The sequence below is a fragment of the Megascapheus bottae genome, chromosome 13, assembly GCF_031878675.1.
Source record: "Megascapheus bottae isolate mThoBot1 chromosome 13, mThoBot2.hap1, whole genome shotgun sequence".
In the NCBI taxonomy this organism is placed as follows: domain Eukaryota; kingdom Metazoa; phylum Chordata; class Mammalia; order Rodentia; family Geomyidae; genus Megascapheus; species Megascapheus bottae.
Genome location: NC_143521.1, coordinates 51,908,298 through 51,929,294, shown reverse-complemented (window position 1 = coordinate 51,929,294; position 20,997 = coordinate 51,908,298). Strand labels below are relative to the sequence as shown.

Sequence of the window (20,997 nt, the reverse complement as noted above, 5' to 3'; positions counted from 1 at the left end):
TATTCTTTTCCTATTTCAGTAGTGAATGAGGCAGTGAGAACTTGGATAAGTTTTTAAAATTATTTGGTGAGCCTGAGTTATTTGAGTTTTTCCTGTCAGATGAACTTTGCATCAAATATATTTTAGGGTCATGCTTTTTCCTCTTTAAATAATATTAAATAATGTTTAAATAATATTTTTTCAAATTGGTTTCAATAGGACTAACCAAGAATGCTTTGAAGAAGCCTTTATTCCAACTGTGCAAACACTGGCTAATGCTCCTGCGTCATCTCCCTTAGCTGAAGTGGATATCATGAATGTTGCTGAGTTGCTTGTAGATTTGACAAGACCGAGTGGATTAAATCCTCAAGCCAAGGATTCCCAAGATTACCAGGTGAATGAGTCTGAGTCTGTGGGTGGTAAAGATGATACTGTAGGACTCATTGAGTCTGTGCATAGGTTGCTAGGTTCACTGGTTCTTAGTGGAAGAAGCTTGAGTTTGGGTAAAGTCCACTATCTTCGGTTCTGTAGCTGGAACTCAGCTCAATGATTCTTAGCAATTGGGAGACCCCCTTCAGTCTCTTCAGTAATTCTGAGCTTCATATTAGTTTCTAATATCATCAGTCAGTCGCACTAGAAAAATGTTTTATTGGGGAGAAGGGAAAGGCGTTGTGAAGTTTTGTCCTAAATATTTTGCATTTTGGAATATGACATTTAGTTGGAAATGTTTCTTCAGATGAGTAGACCTGTATTGTCTTCGTATCATTTTCCTTTTACAATTTCTCTTTCAATTTTCTAGGCCTTAACAGTACATGACAATTTGGCTGTAAAAATTTGTAATGAGATCTTAACAAGCCCATGCTCACCAGAAATTCGGGTTTATACGAAAGCTTTGAATTCTTTAGAACTCAGTAGCAGTCTTTCAAAAGATCTTCTGGTTCTCTTGAATGAGATTTTGGAGGTAAAATGTTCCTAATTACTCTGAGCTAACCTGTCTTCAAATATATCCAAGTAGAATTTATATGACTGTGACTTTGCTCACTTTATTTAATTATATTTTTCTTGTCTTTGAGTGGTTGTACTAAGGGGATACTGTTTAACACCTATGAGTTCAATGTCACTCTTTCCACCATTCTCTCCATCTCTCCCTTACCCTAACTTTAGTTCATTTCATAAGTTTCCTGTCATTTTAGAGTATTTTTAAACAACTTCATATTGGTATATAACTTAGAAAAGATGTTTGCGCTTGAATGCTTTGTCTTTAATAGGAAGTTAAAGATAGAACATGCCTGAGAGCCTTGGAAAAGATGAAGATCCAGTTAGAGAAAGAAAACAAAGAAATTGGTGACCAAGCCATAGCTGTACAGGATGACACTGCCACACCTGCTCCTTTGAATGGCGATGGTAATGACATGCCAACCTGAGTGTTTTTGTGATGTTGTGTTTTTAAACCTGCTGACAGTTTTATTAAAAAAACAAAAACATGTTTGGCTGGATCTCAGAGCATATTCTTTCAATGAATCCACATTAGAAAGAGTATTACTGTGTTCTGTTTCAGGTTCATTGAGTACATTTCTCACTGTAAGTGGGAGTTTCCGTTCCTAAGTATTCACATTTTTTTTGAGCAATGTTTTATGATAACCAGTATTTCTTTGGTTTATTTTATTTATCTAATGGATTTATGTATTACTAGTAGCTGATAATATTTTGCCAATTTTTAATGAAAGATGAAAAGTTAATTTGAAGTATTTCATGAGGCTATTCTTTTAAAAATTTAAGTTGTGTGACTTTCATTAACAGAAGAGAATAAAGAAGTATATATGACTCCTTTGAGGGGTACAAAAGCATCAAAATCCACTCAGCAAAGAACATCAAAATCCACCCAGCAAAGGACTAACCGAGGTAGTGTATAGATTGTCTAGAGCTTGTAATGAAACGTATTTGTCTTCCAGTGAAAAAAAATGTTTTTCAGGTTTCTGTGTTTTCTCTTTCTTTCTTTCTTTCTTTCTTTCTTTCTTTCTTTCTTTCTTTCTTTTTTTCTTTCTTTTTCTTTCCTTCCTTCCTTCCTTCCTTCCTTCCTTCCTTCCTTCCTTCCTTCCTTCCTTCCTTCCTTCCTTCCTTTTTTAATTGTTTAACGTGCTGTATAGAGATGTTACAGTTTACATTCATTAGGTACTGGGTACATACTGGGTACATACTTCTTGAACATTGATACTCCTTCAAGTTTCCTTCTTTCTTTAGAAAAAAAAATTTTTAAGTGGCTTAGGAGTAAAGATTTAAATGTGTTAAGTCTCCTTAGCTTTCTTTCAGTACTTTGCATTGACAAGATATATATCTGCTTTTGTCTGAAGATAACACTAATGCAGGTGCTTCTGATCGAAGGAATATTGTACATAGGATCATACTGTGAAAGGACTGTTCGGGTTAAAATTAAGAATAGGTAAAAGAACCCAGGGTGCCGGTGGCTCCTGAGTGTTACTCAGGAGGCTGAGATCTGAGGATCAAGGTTCAAAGCCAGCTGGGGCACAAAAGGACCTGAGACTTTTATCTCCAATTAACCTCTAGAAAAAAGAAGTGGGTCTTGGCTCAAGGGTAGGACCAGGCCCAGGCCCAGGGGTAGGATGGTAGCCTTGTGCTGAAGAGCTCAGAGACAGTGCCCAAGCCCTGTGACCCATCAAAAAAAAAAAAAAAAAAATAGGTTAAAGCCAGCCACTGGCAGCTTAGAAATTGGTAATCGTAGCTACTTAAAAAGCCAGGATCTGAAGGATCCAAATTCAAAGCCAGCCCAAACTGGGCTGGAGAATCCATCTACAAAATAGCCATGTTGGAGATATGAATTAAGAGGTAGAATACAAGCCAAGTGTGAGGCACTAATTTCAAATTCTGCTAGTGACAAAAAGAAAAGAAAAAGAATAGAGTGCATGTTTCTTCTTTTGTATGACATTTTTTTTTTCCCTTTTTGACAGTCCTGGGGCTTGAATTCAGGGCCTGAGCATTATCCTTGGGCTTTCTCAAGGCTAGAGCTCTACCACTTGACCACAGCACCACTTCCAGCTTTTTCTATGTATGTGGTATCAAGGAATTGCTAAGCAAGCGTGCTAAGCAAGCACTCAACTATTAGGCCAAACTCCCGGGCTCCATTTTTTCTTTTTCTTAGTACTTTTCTGTGTTTTCTGTTTTTTTCCATTTCCCATCTAATTTCATATTTTCCTGATGGAATTTATTTCCTAACGGTAACCAAAAATGGAAGATTCATTGGAATAAATAAATGCTTACTACTTAGGGGACCTCTTGGAAAGAAATCCAAAATCCACAATCTTTTCATTATTTTATTTTTCGTATTACAAAAACATAATGCATGCTTATTACAGAAGAGTCAAAGTACATCCAAGCAAACTACTGTAAAGAACGCTAATAGTCCTGCCCATGAGCCAGCCAAGGTTTTAATATTCCAAATACGTTTCTAGGTTCTTCTCTAAGCAGATTTAATTTACTTTCTAAAATAGAATCTGACCATAATGTTTCGTAACAAACCAGTTATTCAAGCACCAATTATTCGATGTTGTTCCAAATGAATTCTATATTGTTGGGTATCTTGGGGATAAATACATTAGTGAGAACAAATAAATGTGGTATGGGGGTAAAGATGAGTAGTGGGTATAATTTTCAAAATAAATTGTCAAATGAAAGTTGGTTTGAATCAGATTGGTATTAGTCACATAATATCCTATAAGAACTCCATCCTTAAAAAAAATAAACAAACCACAAACTTCATGTCTGCGTGCTGTATTTCTCCCAAATGAAGAACATCATAAGCCAAATTTTCCCCACTGTAGAGTTCTTGTCACCCTCAGTACATAAAGGTTCTGGTTTAAAAATAAAAATAAAAAAGGTTGAAATTTATTTTAGAATATGTATTTGAATTAACCATGTATATATTTGGGTATTTTTGTAAGGAGCCATTCTTTTGATTGCATTTAATTTCAAGGTGGATGTGGCAACACACGACTGTAGTCCTAAACTGCTGCTCCAGAAACCGAAGTGGGAGTTTCTGAGTAGTTTTGCAAGACTACTTCAGGAAAACTAAATGAAACAAAAATAGAGTTCTACTCTTAGACCTATTCGGGGACCAGATCTTTCCATGAGTCCTGCCTGTGCTATGTTTCACAGTTACAGCTGTAACAGTGAAGTTTATTTGGTTTTTGTGGTTGGCTGTTTTGAGAGAGTGTCTCCCTGAGTAGATCGGCCTCATTTGTCCAGATGCTGGGATTCCAGGTATATACTACCATGCCTGGCTGAGACATCTGTTCAAGCTGGTTTTATATGCTTTTTTTTGTTCCACATTGAGCTAAAATTTGCCTCTGTGTGTATAGGATTTCCTAAGCAGCTCAGCTCAACTAAGAAAAGAAATTAACTTACATTTTGATCTTGCTTGAGTTTTCTGTGGCATTTTGGAATCCACCATAGCTGATTTGTGTTGAATAGGAGGTTTATATTGAAAATAAAGCAGTTGGATAGCGTAGACACCTTGTCTAGGAATGTTGAACAGTCAAGTTAGACCATAAGTTCTACTGTCTTTAAGGTCGGAGAAAAGTGACAGCATCAGCTAGAACAAACAGAAGACGCCAGACTGCTGAGGCCGACTCTGAAAGGTGAGTGACAAAATTCACATATGTAAAGAAGTTTCCTCTTCTTTGTTGCTTGTGTCATTTTTTTTCAGTATAAAGTAAAAAAAAAATAATTTTCTTTTTGGTGAGAAAACTCAGTAAAGAAGATAGCAAAAGCTGTTAGTAGCCAGGACTTGGGAAAGTAGTCTAATCTAATGTTCCTCTCTGAAGAGCCTTTGCCTTCTTAGGGCTTGTACCGTTTTGCCTAGAATTCAGCATAATCGTAAGTATTAGTCATCTTGACTGTGTTCTCAATTTCTGCACACATGACCTGATGACCTGTGTGTATGATTCCCTTTGACCTCAAGTTAGCAAAGTCTTGGTTTCAATTCTTTCCCTTCATGCTGATACAATAGCTGTGCCTATCTTGTGTTCATGGTTGTGTGATAAATAACACCTATCAAAGCTACTTACTGTCAAGACACTTAAAGCAGAAATTTTGTGATTATCTTACATATTTGTATTTAGTAGTAGTAGTAGTACTTTCACTACTATTTTTAGATTATGTCTTGATTAAAATGCCATTTTTTGGGAATATCTTACTGACAGTTTCAAGAATTAAGAGATTTTTTTTTTCTATTTGAGTTCCAAAAATTTCTGTCAGAACTATCATGGCCCTGGGTAATTATAAGATTCATTGTAGAAATTTGGTGTTCATTTCCTTGTCTACTGGCACGTTTCATACAGTTTATAGAAAGTTAGGTGGGTGTCCCCTAATTTACTCAGCTAGGCCAATCTGCTCATGTTATTGCTTGAGATTTTAGGTTTAAGTTCAGTTAATGGGATTAGAATCTCAGCAACAGAAAGTTGTTTGTTTTTTAAAATAAATTAACTTATGTTAAAGCTTGTGTCTAAAGTAGTATATTTTCACCATCTGTTCAGTGAGCAGGACATTCCAGAACCCGAACCAGCATCAGAAATGAGGATGAGATTGCCCAGAAGAGCCAAAACTGCTGCCCTGGAAAAAAGTAAACTTAATCTTGAACAATTCCTCCAGGAAGAGGGAAATTAGCAGAGATGATGGAGCCTGAGCCATTTAAAAGTCTGCTTATTTCTTTGCTATATAATAAAGTTGTTCTTGCTTAAAAACCATAAAAAGCCCGATGTTGTTCTGAGGACGTTTGCATGGCACACATGAGCCCATCATCAGGACAGCCAGAGTCTCATGATGTGGCCAAAGATCATCTTTATGAGTCACACAGATTTGTTTCACCAAAAATCTGAGGTGGGCCTGGGGTTGTTTTGAAATAAGGTCTTCTGGGAGGCTAGGGGGCGTGGCTCAAGTGGTAGAGGGCCTGCCTCACAGTGGTTAGGCAGAGTTCAAGCCTCAGTACTGCAAAATTAGCTCTTCCGGTGATTGGTATGAAATTATGGCCTTATGGATGTGTAGCTAGTCACTTGTATCTTCTGGAAAGTTTAGGTGGAGCAGATCTAAGACCAATGGGAACACCTTAGGACATACTTAACAGTTGACTTGTCAAAGACAAGCAAAGTGCCATAGACTGTACAGAAAAGAGCTAGGTCATTACCCTGTTTGCTTCTCATCCAGAGGAAACAGTTGTTTTCCCAACCCTATTTTGTGACTCCTCTGCTATGAGCATATTTGATGATACTATCTGCATGGGAAGTCTTCTACCTCCTACATTTCCATATGGGAATCTCTGTAGGTGAATGGAGCTGGTTTATAGAGATAGTCACATGTGTGTTAATCATGGAAGTGCTTTCTGTTTCTGACACAGTAAAAATAACTTTTTGTTGTTACCATGGATAATGCTACTGACTGAACATCCTCTTTCTATACTAATTTACAAACTCTGCTCTGTCCATTTCTGAATGGTCTTGAAATTGGCATTGAGTGAAATCAGTCCTTCTTTCAGCAGAACCCCAGTGTAGACCATCTTTTCTTCTCCCTAATAAATGGCCCCTTTTCTGTTACTTAGAAAAGAGATGTTCTAAAATACATCTGTTTTAGAAATTGTGCTTCTTCAGGCTTATCAGAGACATTTCATTCTGGTGGTGTTTCAAGATGGAACTAAGATAATATTGCTGATTTGTAGAAACAAGGTGCTATGTCATATACATATATATGCTTGATGGGAACTCAGTCAAAATTACCACACAAAAATGCTCACTGAGCAAAAGAAAAGGCAGGGTAATGGAGTCATTAAATGAAAACCAGATGATGAGCCTTCATTCTGATGGCTGTCTTCTTCCAGGGCCTTATGAGTTACATCTTTTGTTAAGTTCTTGACATTTAAAAAATAATTTTGAAGGGGAACTGCTATATCAAATGTGCTGTTAGGAAGTCTTTAAAACAGTAAACTAAAATCCCATTTATACATAGCAAGGCTATCCAAAAGGAAAGGAATTCCCATGCCAAAGCTTGCTTTTCTCTGGCACAAGGAAAATAACTTTAAGCACCACATCTTGAGCATTGTTCAAATTCAAATTTTAGACACACTCATGTAGTCAATGCGGAATGTGTTACATTATTAAAATTAGTATTCTGCTTCTAAATTACATCCTTTAAATTGCTAAAGTACAATAGAACCAGTAGGCATAAATCCATATTACATTTTTCATTCAGAATTCATAAGTTAGAGAAACCAGTACCTTGTCTACCAAGAGGCACAAATTGGCTGAGGTGTAAGCATGCAATTGTGCCACTGTTTTTTTACAGTCTAGAGAGAACTGATGAGCTCAACTTTTCTATGAATGGAAACATGCCTTTTGATGAGACACTGTGACCAGTCGTCTGTACATATATAACAGTAAGAGATACTCTTCAAATCACACCTTTGCCTTTTCCTTTTACCAGTTTGCTTCGAGGTAGTTGTATCCACCTGTTACGCAGCTTTCCACAGGCCAGGTCATCACCACAAATCTTTAAAATACTACTTTCTAAATTACATCGTGTGGTATATATTAAAACTTTGTGCACAGAAATAAAACGGGACAATTACATATTTAAATTTAGAGCATTAAAAAAATCCACAAAATACCATTAAAAAGAAGCATCAAAATCTGTACTGCAAAAATCTCACAATGGTCCTGTGTGAAACGTTAACAAAAACAACAAAGGATATGATCAACATGATTAATGCTAATGATTTAATATAAAGACAAATCACAGATCTAGAAATATTTCGAGATCAATTGACAAAATGCTCATTCTTCAGCAGAAAGGATTTTGACATACAAAATAAGGATAGTGCAAGAAGAACAGCCATCTATTTTTCTTCACTTTTGAGATTTTGGTTATGAACTGTACAGCTTGCTAGAGATGCTGTTAAATTCAGATTCCATTCAATAGGATGATTAAGGCACATCTTAATGGGGCTCAAAGAACAACTTGCTGTATTCATATCAGATGCATTCAGTTTCTCATCATCTTTCATTTGTAGCATGCTGGAAAGAAAAACAGTGTGATGTATTTAAGCTTTATTCAATTGCAAATAAATTACAAGCTTTGTCAAAGAAAATATCAGTATTAGGGAAGGCATTCAACATCCTAACAGTACAAGAGTTGTTTTTGTTCTGGTGGTGGTGTTTGTTTCTTTATATCCTTACTGTACTGAAGACCATATAAGCTGGTAGTTTGAGTTTGATCCCATATTACTCAGGAGGAAACAGGACAACCTAGAGGAACTGTATTAGTCTACATCAGATCATGATTTAACTTACTGGCAGGATTCAACTCTGTCATGAGTGTAGCAGCATGAGAACTGGGAGAATATCAGTTGAGTGCCTACTATGTCCTAAGTACAACCGCATGCATTATTTCATTTGAATGTCACAGTTCAGTAAGGGACACATTCTTCTAAGCCTTTGTGAGTTAGGTGTATATGTCACGGCTTAACTGTAACATGCCTGGAATTGGAGATATAACTTCAGCTCTACTAGCTCTCTGAGGTGGATAAATCATTAGTACAGAAATGACTGGATGGTGGAATTTTCAAGCTGTTCAATCTATGGCTAACATCTTAGTGCCAGAGCTGTGGGTCTCTCAGGATGCTCACTCTGGGTTTCTATGCCACTGAACTTTTATATTGATGGAGAAATTGTTAGCTTATGTGCATCTAGATTTGATTGATCAGGTCTCTTCAGTGCCACTTCCTAAGACACATGCTGTGTTCTGGGAAGACTATGCCACTCTGCTTATCTAGACCAGACTCCAAACTCTAAACTCACATCTCTGAACACACTTCCATGCTTAGTAAAGCACAGATGGTAAGCTCTTAAATTTTGTTCAACTGTACATAGGTGAATTTTCCTCTAATAAGAAACTGAAATATCTGTCTAGAAACGTGTAAGTGACTGGGTAAGACTGGACAATCGCAATGTCTGGGCTCCAGTAATTTTTTTTTTTTTTTCTGATTCTTTCTGGAAACCTCAGTCAAATGACTCATGTTGTGCAATAAGCCAAACCTGTTAGGTCATGTTTTAACACTTCTGGTTGCCATTCTCACTGCTTTGACTTTAATTTTTGTAAGTAGATAACAGACAAAATGACAAGCTACAAGTTAGCTTACTCTTCAGATTACTTTCACATAAAAAGCTAAAACAGATGTGACTGAAAGGAACATCTAAATTTTTCCCTGATGGGTGATGTCACGGAGATATAGAATATGGATTTTTGTTCATATTTTTGTCTTTGTCCATTGTGGGGCTTGAACTCTGGGCCTGTGCTGTCCCTGAGCTCTTCAGCTCAAGGCTAGTGCTGTAACACTTGAGACACAGTGCTACTTCCAGTTTTCTGGTGGTTAATTGGAGATAAGTCTGATGGACTTTCATGCCCAGGCTGGCTTCGAATCACGATCCTCAGATCTCAGCCTCCTGAGTAGCAGCGATTAAAGGTATGAGCCACTGGCACCCGGCTTAGGAAAGGTATTTTCATTCATGTAAAAAATACTGAATTTTGAAAATGCTTTATTAGTTGTTAGACTGAGGTGCCCAGTGTTATCAAGGTTTTTTTTTTTCCCAAGTTAGTAAAACTCAGATAAGGCAGGATTTTTTCCTTCCTACAAAGATTGGTAGTCTTCATATTTGTATTACTTTTTAAAATTCTAGTGGCAATACTGGGCTTTGAACTCAGGGCCAGGGTGCTATTCCTAAGCTTTTTTGCTTATTAGCACTCTGCCACTTGAGCCACAGCTCTACTTCTGGTGTTTGGTGGCCAACTGGAGAAATGAGTCTCACAGACTTCCTGCCCAGGCTGGCTTCAAACCACTATCCTTAGATCTGAGCCTCCAGAGTAGTCAGGATTACAAGTATGAGGATTACAATGCCTGGCAATTACTTGCATTTTTTTAAAGCAAAGTTTGCTATGTTGTACAAGCAACTGTAAAAATATGGTAGTCCAGATGAAAGTTGGTAGCTAAGCACTAGTTTGAGTCTTAAAAAGAACACAACAGATCATGGTTATAAAACATTGTTTTACTATGTTTAAGAACCAATATTTCTAATTAATATGCAGAGTTGTGTTTAATTCATGTACATTTACTATAGAATACTATAGAATACTAAGGATATCTCACAGAAGGCTGGGATTAGAGGTATTTGGACATTACAGCCAGAAGTAAACTTTGTAGTCCCCTCCCTCACCCCCAAAGTAGGGCTTGAACTCAGGGCCTGGGCTCACTTGAAAAACAGGTCCCCTTCTGGCTTTTTGGGCAATTTAATGGCTATAAAGTCTCATGGAATTTCCTGTCCCAGGCTGGCTTTGAACTGCTATCTTCAGATCTCAGCATCATGAGGTATAGCTAGTATTATATACATGAGCCAACGGCCCCTGGCTTGCAGTTTTTTTTTTTGTCTTGTTTTGCTTTTTAACATAGTAAGAGACATTAAATTGCTTTATTTCAGGGTGTCTTAAGCCTTATGTGGATTCCTTTGGAAACCTGGTTCTCTGATTAATCTACCATTTTTTTTGGTGTGTTTTTTGTTTGTCTACCCCGCCCACCAGTTCTCTTCTGAAGAATACTTGATTCTTTCAATAGCCTCACAAAATTAGGTGCTGTGATTATCTCAGTGTATTTTGTCAGTCTTCTCAGTTGTTTTAATTTTGTTTAAAATATTAGTGGCATCTTATTTCTTTTGTATGTGTCTAAGAAGGTTTAGAGTTTACAGCTAGGAGCAGGATAGCAGAGAGTAAACAAAACTTGGAGGTTCCTTTCTTTTCGGGGGGGGGGGGTGCCTGATACCACAAACACCACTGAACTCTCTACAGACATACATAGGTAGTTTATAAATTACATACAGTAAGATATATGGCAGTATATTGATAACAGTGACAGTTGGTCTGATAATTGAGATGACAGTCTATACTAGGCATATATTCATAGCTTCTGCCTGGGCAGGACAAAGTGGGATGGTTTGAGAATTATCTCCGCTACTCAGTGGTGTGTAATTTAAAACATACAAAGTGCCTACTTGTGGAGTTCTCCATTTCTATTTTTGGACCATGGTTGACCATGAAGAGCAAACAAAACAACAGGTAGAGTCAGGCACTGGTGGCTCACACCTATAATCCTGGCTACTCAGAAGACTGAAATTTGAGGATTGTAGTTTGAAGACAGCCTGGGCAGGAAAGTCTGTGAGATTACCTCCAATAAACTACTCAGAAAACACTGGAAGTGGTGCTGTGGCTTAACTGGTAGGGTGGTAGCCTTGGGCCAAAGAAGTTCAAGCCCCAGGACCAGCCAAAAAATAAAAATAAAGAGGGCCAGCAGTTTGGCCTAGTGGTAGAGTGCTTGCCTGGTATGCACAAAGACCCAGGTTCCATCTCCTCGGTACCACATACATAGAAAAAGCTGTTAGTGGTGCTAGTCTTGAGAAAGCACAAGGACAGGCTCAGGCCGGGAGTTCTAGCCCCAGGACTGGCAAAAAAAAAAAAAAAAAAAAAAAAAAGTCAGGACGATAGATGCTGCTGTTAGTGAGGATTCCTCGGTTCCACATACTCAGAAATAGCCAGTAGTGGTGCTATGGCTCACGTGGCAGAACACTAGCCTTGAGCAAAAAGAAAAAAGTGGTGTTTTAATTTGTATTCCTCTTAAGAGGATATTAAGCACATTTCATGCATAGCAACAACCCTTGTCCTATTGCTTGTTCTGTCAGTTTGTTACTCTTGTTGATAATTAGCTGTGACAACAAATCCTTTGTGCAAGTGATTCACAGTCCTACTCCAATACCTGTTTATCTGCTAATGATGATCTGGTAATGAGTCCATTCCTAATTTTTTTGTTACCATGTTTGAACAGTCTTTTCTTTCATGACTTCGGTGTTTTTTTATATCATAATTAGGACCCCTATAACAGTAGTATTTAAGTTGTAAGACAAAGTGGATTTATCTATTTCTTGGACTCAGGTGACTAGCAATAGTGTGAGTGGTACTTGAAGATGAAGAGCTGGGGAAATGGTAAAGACCTGGGTTCACATTCTGATGACATTGACAGTCAGTCCCTGACATCAGACAGTAGTCTAAATATCACTCAGCCTCATTTTCATCTGTGGGAAAAAGTGTAGAGATACTTTTCCTGCTTACCTTATATGATTGTGATGGCCCAAGGAAGCCACTTAGAGTGCTTTGAAACCTTTAAGCTGTTAGGTACAAGTGCAAATTTTGTTCAATCTTGCCTATTTTGGTGAAGGGAGAAGAAGCTAGAGAACAAATACTTTTAAGTTAGGGTTCATCTATTTACCAAAGCAGGGAGCTTGATGGGTAGACAAGTAACGAGGACAGAGACTGAAATGGCCAGGACACATCAAAGTACTGAAAATATTTCGCTAATTGCATGAATCCTGAGCATTCACTTCTACCATCTGAATGGAAATGTCAATGATCATTGTAGTTCTAAATTTGAGGAAAAAAAAGCCTAGTTCTAAGAATTTAGGCCTGTTTTCCATGTACACAGAGATGTGTAGGAGTTCCTCTCTGTCACATAGTTGTCAGCTAACAACTTGGTGGAATCAATTTTGGTGTGATTCAACAGGTCTAAAAGTGTCATTTTATTATAAAAGACACTGCCAGGCTCACCTCCTAGCTATCTGCTCAGGAGGGTGAGATCTGAGGACTGCGGTTTGAAGCCATTCTGGGCAGGAAAGTCTGTGAGGCTCTTTATCTCTAAATTAACCATCAAAAAGTCAGAAGTGGCACTGTGGCTCACTCAAGAGGTAGAGTGCTCACCTTGAGCAAAAATGCTCAGAGCCAAAACTCTGGTCCTGAGTTCAGTCCTGGGACTAGCAAAACATAAATTACTACATGGCATTGTCAGATTATCTCTAAAGTGACTTACCCAAGCCATACAACTAAAGAATGGAGCTCTCATCTGCCATCAACTACCCCATTCTGCAGACTGAACTCTTGGGTTGAATTCTACCACGATTCTGTTCTTGATATCCACTATTAATTTCTTCAGGTTCTCTTTATAAGTGAGATGTTGGAGATGTGGCTGTTCTACAGGCTTTACAAAGAATCTCAAAGTGTACCAGCCACACCCTCTCCAGGGCAGCCATGCTTAGTACATGAAGCTTCAGCTATTTTTACCCTTCAATTCCTTGGAACCAAAAATAAAAAAGTGAAAGCATAACCTGACATATTCTTGAGAACTGCCAGAGTGTTCTCGAGGTCAAGTTTCAGGGGACAGCAGGTCATCTTTTCAAAGGGAGAGGTAAGTTGCTTGTATGCACAGATAATACCGACTGAGACACAGGATTTGAAATTTACATGGTTACTATAATGTAAATGAAACCATCAAATTGGAACGCAACAATTTCTCCAAATTCCATATGAGTAGTTTCCTTTCTTCTGGAAATGGTTATTATCTGATGAAAAGTTTCACAATGGCAATTTACTGAGTGAATACCTGTTCCAGTTCTGTAATACCTCTGTAAGTCTATCTAGATACAAGGTTGTTAAAGGTACATGAAATTTCATGAAGTAGGTAAGTATACTACTGCCATCTTTTTGATTTAGCATGAAGTTATAAAATTGAATGCTCTCAAAATAAAAAGGCCTTTTTTTTTGTGATTTACCATGATTGTGGTGGTTCTTGGGTTCCAGAAAGAGATGAAGAGACATGGCTGGAACTTGTTAATTTATTCAAGTTACTGACTTTATCTGACCTACAATAAGTTCCTCATCTGTAAAATGGGTAAATAATACTTGTGATTGTATGTTATAGATTTCTGCGAGGAATAAATATGAAAACATATGCATACAAAAGAATTGCAAAGAAGGGAAAGATGAATTCAAGTGGTGGAATAAACATTGATTTGATGAAGGTTTTAGTAAATTGGGGTATGGGAAGGATTTATAGGACATAGGTTCTGATCCTCAATTCAATCCAATACATGTTCCTTCATCTTTTGAGGGGTCACTTTAACTAGAGAGTAAACATAATGGACGCTGCTGCTTACAGTTAGCATGATAATTAAATAACTTCATGTGAAGTATAGAGAATATGCAAAATAAAGCCTTTGTGTCACTAACTGGATACATGGTTAATGAAAGTGACTTGATGTTATTACAAGTAGTCCAGAAATTACTAGAAATGACAGATATATGTATGCTGTTTCTGCAATGTCCTTGTAGATAAGAAAATGGCATAATTTGTGTAGACCAATAATACAGTAGTTCATTTTCAATTTCTAGGATTAGTGACAGTAGGGGTCAAATGTAAAAGCCATAAGATCTAGATAGATATGTTCTGCCAGGGTGACCATAAGGTCTAAATCTTTTCTCTTGTTAAAAAAACTATCCAAGATTTTATGTTTTGTTTTACCAGTCCTGGGGCTTGAACTCAGGGCCTCAGCACTATTCTTGCGTTTTCCTCAAGGTTAGCACTCTACCACATGAGCCACAGCACCACTTTTGGCTTTTTCCATGTGTGTGGTACTGAGGAATTGAACCAGGCCTTTGTGCATGCTAGGCAAGCCCTCTGCCACTAGGCCCCACTCCTGGTCCCTGGAGTTCTTTTTTAATCTTCAGGAAATTTTTCCACTGGTAGGACCCTGACAAACTCAAAAGCATCTCTGATTGTTATTGTGATAAGACTGAGGATCATGGTGAGTAGAGCAGGAAAACACGATGGTTAAGAGCAGGACTGAAGTTCATACTCTTGGTGTGTAACCCTTGTGATGGTTTAATCCTTAAACAATCCTTAAAGGTCCTCAAAGTGGGACCTTTAAGAGACAGCCTCAATGGCTCTATGCAATAATGTTTATCCAAACGAACTTCATGAAATTGGAACCAGAGGTTTTTGTTATTTTGCTCCCCCACTTCCTTGGCCACACTTTTGTGTGTAAGTTGATCTGTTTTGGGGAAGGTAAAGGGGAGCACCAAAATGGAGGGACAAAGGGTAAACAAATATAGCATTGATACTAAACACTAGGCTGAAAATGAACAATATAACTTGTTGGGAAGGGAATCAGTGTGGAGGGATAAACTGGGAGAAAATAAGGGAAGAGGTGACACTGTTCAAAAAGAAATGTCATTACCTGACTTAAGGAACTGGCACTCCTCTGTAATCCCCTTTATAGTTACAAGAATACATAGCCTAATGTGTGTATGTGTGGGAGAGGGAAAGAGACGGAGATTTGGTCCTAATCACTGTCTTGAAGGGATTGATGATGATCTTCTGGAGTAGGTTGTTACAAATCTAAACAAGCTGGCTCCCCTCTCTCATGTATGTCGTGTGCATGTGTTGTGCATGCCCCTACTAGAGATGCTGACTAGCTCAAAGTCTCCTTTACAAACCCATGGAAGCATCTTGGGCTGGACCTCCACAACTATGAGCTAAATACCTTCTTCTTTATAGATTATCCAATGTTGGGTATTTTGTTATAGAAACACAAAACGAATGATAACAGTCCCACATTTGCAATTCACTCCAACCAGTCTCATAAAAAGTATATTTAAAAATTAATTTAAAAAGGATCCCCAGACAGACATGCTAGTGTGTGACATCCTGGTGTACGATAGGGAGGGTGTATCAAACCACACAGCCAGGTATTCACATGACAGCCAGAACAGAAAGACTAGCTTTCTGCTGAGAAATGTGGTATCTACCTGAATTTCTGAAAAGAAAAATTATAGTCAGGCCAAGGGTAAAAAATATCATGTCCAGAAATCAATGAGCAGTTTGTGTTGCTGTGCAGCTGTGAAGTGGCTGGTGGCAGTGTGACAGAGGACAACAGAGTTGGCCCTTCATTTCTCAATGGTTTTGCGTATCAGTGCAACACACTACAGCATGCCCTAAGCATTTGGTAATGACATACAAATACTCAGTAAATGTACAAACATTATTCTGCTACCTTGATAACAAGTGAGAATCATATTATTTTTAATATGAAGAGTACTTAGCAAGTTGGCAGAGTCCTTGCCTAGCATGCAGGAAGACTTGAGTTCCACATTTTGGTAACCATATACATAGAAAAAGCTGGAAGTGGTGCTGTGGCTTAAAGGGTAGAGTTCTGGCCTTGAGAAAGCCCAAGGACAGTGCTCAGGCCCTGGCTCCAGCACTAAGAAAAAAGAAGAAAAGCACACCCCAAATAAACACTACGCTTCCTCCACCCCCTTCCCTGTCACGGGCTCAGGAGTAAAGGCTGAATGATGCATGTTGGAGCTGGCATGGTACTGTATACTTTTATACAGGCAGAATTGTTTTAGGCTAAGCCTTGACTATATAACAAGTCTCTCTAAATCCAAAACTTATGAGCTTTGTTTTTAGTCTGGTATTATTGGGCCATATACAGAACATCTTTAAGTCAGTATAAGACCTCAACCCCCAACACTTAATCTTTCATTTGCCTTTTTAACCCTTTTAGAACCAAAACATGTTAATGAATAATCATTTATACTTGCTGTTGCCATTTCCTTCTGACTTCACTTTCAGGAATCCACTATGGCTTCTCATACTTTCACTACATGACAACAGAACCTACTAAAGCCATCACTATGATCTTTAATTCGAGTCATGAAGATGGAACAGTAATCCAATGGCAGGAGGAAGAAGGGAAGGAGAAAGGGGGAGGAAGGGGAGGAGAAAGGGGGAGGAAGGGGAGGAGAAAGGGGGAGGAAGGGGGAGGAAGGGGAGGATACCAGTCTTTTTGGCCACGTGAGACACAGCAAGACCTCTGCTGCTTTCCAAGCCAGGAAGAAAACCCTCACCAGAAGTGGAACTCTGCTTGGCCTTGATGTGGGTCCAACCCCCAGCACTGTGATTTCTGTGGTCTGTGGTATTTCTTGTGGTAGCCTGAACAGAATAAGCTACCTTCTTGAAATACATCTTTTAGCTTCTGAGACCAGATACATTATTGACTTTTCTTTGACTTTTCCATTGCAAGCTGACCTGTTTCTAACTAGATGATAAATGTTGGCATTCCTAAAAGATGAGTTTGAAGCTTTCTTTTGTTTTGCAGGTGTGTGTGTGTGTGTGTGTGTGTGTGTGCTGGTCCTAGGGCTTGAGGTTTTTTTGCTCAAGGCTAATGCTCTACCACTTGAGCCACAGCTCCACTTCTCGTTTTGTTTTGTTTTGGGCGGTGAACTGAAGAGTCTCATGGACTTTCTTCCCTGGGCTGGCTTTGAATCATGATTCTCAGATCTTAGCTTCCAGAGTAGTTGGGATAACAGGCGTGAGTCACTGGTACCTGGCTGGCTTCAGACACTAGTTTTTAAAGGTTAATGAAGAGAATGAATATAAAATACATTCTGATTCAAAAGAAGGCAAGAGGAAAAGGTTACCAAATAAGAGGTACAATATATGGAAAACGTAAAGAATTTGACTTAACCCCAACGATGGTGAGGTGAGAAGGCTCATGCTACTTGGGAGGCAGAGGTCAGAATAATCATGGACCAAGGCCAGGATGGACCAACAGTCAGTGAGATTCCTGGCTTCAAGATGTATACTACCATACATAGTAGACAATGTATCTGAATGTACTAGAAAAAATGTAGACATATGACTCAAATTTAACTTCTTATGATATAGCACAGAAATAAAAGTAGCAAATGAGTGAATTTCTCAGGTTGCATAGAACTAGGTCTGGGGTTTTTAAGGTTCAGAAATAGAAAGCCCAAACAAAATTCATACCAATAAGTTGAATTTTACCAATCTTCACAGTCCAGTTCTGACTTAAGACTATGCATCCATACGCGCGCGCGCGCGTGTGTGTGTGTGTGTGTGTGTGTGTGTGTGTATAGAGACTGATCTTGCATTTTCCAAAATTCAAATATTTTTCATCATTTTAATGTGCAATAGAACTAAGTGTAGCTACCATAGCATTCCTTTTATTAGCATGAAACATTTTTATATGGATAAACAAAATGATCAGTGTGATCACTTGGTTTAGCAGTACTAATTACAACCTCTAAAGAGGAATATTAAAAGCCCTTATACTTTTTTTTTTTTTGGTCAGCCTTAGGTTTGAACTCTGGGCCTGGGCACTGTCCCTGAGCTCAAGGCAAGTGCTCTACCACTTGAGCCACATTGCCACTTCTGGTTTTCTGGTTAAGAGATAAGAGTCTCATGGTCTTTAGGGCCTGGGCTGGCTTTGAACCATGATCCTCAAGATTTCAGCCTCCTGAGTACCTAGGATTACAGGCATGAGCCACAGTACCTGGCAAACTTTTGACTTCTTTATGTGCAACAAACATCATCAAATCTAGTATCAGAATTAACTTTATAGTTGTATCTTCTGGAAATAACACGATAAAAGAGAAAGTCTATCAGGAAACTATCACCTTCCCCAAGAATTATGATACATAAAAAGTTTGGGAAATGTAATTCATGCTAACTATGCAAATTATGCCCAATGCAAAATATGCTAGTGGGCTATGATGACTCAGTGAGAAATAAGAGGGATAATTGGTCATTTCAAATGTTTTCTGGACATCAGGAACCCTGGGAAAAGAGGAAAAGAACCCTGGGAAACACAAGGACAAGGGCTAGTGCTCCTTGGAGTCCATATCTGGTAAATTTGTGTAGCAATCTAGACTAAGGTGACTGTAAAACATCTGGAAATGCCTTTTTTTTTCTTTTTTTTTCAGTTGTAAGGCTTGAATTTGGGCCAGGGGTGCTGTGACTGAGCTCTTGTGCTCAAGGCTAGAGCTCTACCACTTGAGCCACAGTTCCACTTTGGGCTTTTTGCTAGGTAACTGGAGATGGGAGTCATCGAATTGCAATCTGCAGATCTTAGCCTCCTGAATAGCCAGGATTCCAGGTGAGAGACAGTCTGTCATTTCTGAAGACTAAAGACCCAACAGTAAACAATGATGAACTGAACACTTTCAGTCACTTCAGAGTCCAACTTGGTGTCAAAGTGCCACCTGAATTCTAAATGTTTATATTAATTTTAAATTTTAGGATGAATATTATTAGTCTACAGTAACTTCAAGCCCAGTGTCTAAAGTCAATTCGTGTTCACCAAGACATTTACCAGTTAGAAAAATGCAAATTATTCGTTTCAGAAACTGAAAACACAGGATATGTAAAGAAAGTGTAGTAAACTGGAATTCTTTTCAATAGTTATGATCCATTTTAGGCCAGTATCACCTCAAACTCTTCAGGAACTGCCCCTTCATTGACCTCATTTCCTGTTCCCCACCCCAAATCTACATTTTGTGCTACTACTATAAAACTCAACTCTGATCAGACAGCTCCTTACTGGTCAGCACAAAGTGAAGTGGATCCATTCTTGATGTCTGTCCTTCTCTACCCATATGGAAAACCCAACCACCATTGCATCCAAGTTTCCTCCTTTCTCCAGTCTACATGGCAACAGTAATAAAACCAAGCAGATACTCAGATTCAATCTCAATCTGATACTTGTTTTTTTCTTTTACATAGTGGTGATACTGGATTTGAACTCAGTGCCTTCTGTTTGCCAAATGAACCAGGCCCCCAACTCAAAATCATATATATATATATATATATATATATATTCTTAAGAATCTTATATTTCTTTAGACAACTATTTCAAACCTTTCCCAGTAGCCAATCCTAAATATCACTCCTAGATTATGTCTTAACTCACAGAAAATGTAATAATATCTCAACAATCTGCCCGTAAGTACTGACTTGTAAAATAATGGGAGCACAAGATGTTCACATTATTTTATTGTGAGACAAATGAACCTTCTGGCTACAACAACGAACTCCAAGCCCTCTAATTAGTCAACTCGGGATGCACTTCACATTTACCACTTGTCATCTCACTGTAGTCTAGTCCTCCTTTGGTTTTTCACTAGCTTCTCACTGACATCTGAACAAATTTGAAAACATGCCTTCAACCCTAGCTTAATCTCCCCTCTCCTTATTTTTCCTCAGTTCCTTTAGCATTAGACTTCCATTCTCTTCTTCTGAATTGGTAAGGTAACCAACCTCTGAAATAATTTCAGGGCTCATCTTAATAGATGTTTTATTATCAGGGTACTATTGTCTTTTCTTAAAACACATGTCTCTTTACCTTACTTCAGCTTTCCTTCACCCGCTCCCCCTCCTCTTTTTTCTCCCCCACAGTTCTGAGATTTAATAGGTAAGCAAGTTATCACTTAAGCCGTACTCACCAATACTGTTATTTTAGGTTGTTTTTCACATATTGGTTTCTGTTCTATGTTGGGACTGGTTTCAGACTATGATCCTCTTTTTTAAAAAAATTATTTTTATTGACTGACCCTCTTTTATCTCACAAGTAGCTGAAGACAAAGGCATGCACCACCATGCTTATCATTATTATTTTATTTATTTTTTTTACCAGTCCTGGGGCTTGGTGAACTCATGGCCTTAGCACTGTCCCAGATTCTTTTTGCTCAAGGCTAGTCTCTACCACTTGAGCCACAGCACCACCTCTGGCTTTTTCTGTGGTATGGAAGAATCAAACCCAGGGCTTCATACATGCTATGGAAGCACTAAGCCACATTCCCAGCCCTTAATTTTTTTTGCCAGTAGTGGGGCATGAACTCTGGGCCTGGGTGCTCCTTGAGCTCTTGAGCTCAGCTCTACCACTTGAGCCACAGAGCTACTTCTGGTTTTGTGGTGGTTAACTGGAAATATGAGGCTCATGGACTTTAGTGCCCAGGCTGGCTTGGAACCATGATCCTCAGCCTCCTGTGTAGCTAGGTTTACAGGCGTGAGCCACTGGCACTGGCTTTCTTTTCTTTTTTTTTTTTGCCAGTTCTGGGCTTGAGCTCAGGGCCTGAGCACTATCCTTGGACTTTCTCAAGGCTAGAGCTCTACCACTTGAGCCTCAGCACCATTTCCGGCTTTTTTCTGCGTATGTGGTACCGAGGAATTGAACCTGGGTTTTCGTGCTTGCTAGGCAAACACTCTACCACTAGGCTAAACTCCTGGCC

The 20,997-nt window shown here is 38.6% G+C and overlaps 2 protein-coding genes across 5 annotated transcripts in view; one reads left to right on the top strand and one right to left on the bottom strand.

Annotated features, from left to right (window-relative positions):
* The window catches only part of Ncapg (non-SMC condensin I complex subunit G), a 28,519-nt gene extending 22,795 nt beyond the window's left edge, over positions 1–5,724 (top strand). For 2 of the 3 annotated variants that reach the window (XM_090343786.1, XM_090343787.1), the window contains exons 16-21: positions 199–373; positions 779–940; positions 1,248–1,383; positions 1,780–1,881; positions 4,562–4,631; positions 5,529–5,723. In XM_090343786.1, the coding sequence (XP_090199912.1) occupies positions 199–373; positions 779–940; positions 1,248–1,383; positions 1,780–1,881; positions 4,562–4,631; positions 5,529–5,658 (775 nt within the window). In that variant the 3' untranslated portion in view covers positions 5,659–5,723. Of the gene's footprint in view, positions 1–198; positions 374–778; positions 941–1,247; positions 1,384–1,779; positions 1,882–4,561; positions 4,632–5,528 lie in introns of all 3 variants that reach the window. The other variant, XM_090343785.1, reaches the window with a different exon arrangement.
* Positions 5,673–20,997, bottom strand: part of Lcorl (ligand dependent nuclear receptor corepressor like) — a 101,453-nt gene continuing 86,128 nt past the window's right edge. The window contains exon 8 of one of the 2 annotated variants that reach the window (XM_090343783.1): positions 5,673–8,054. In XM_090343783.1, the coding sequence (XP_090199909.1) occupies positions 7,877–8,054 (178 nt within the window). In that variant the 3' untranslated portion in view covers positions 5,673–7,876. The remainder of the gene's footprint in view (positions 8,055–20,997) is intronic. The other variant, XM_090343778.1, reaches the window with a different exon arrangement.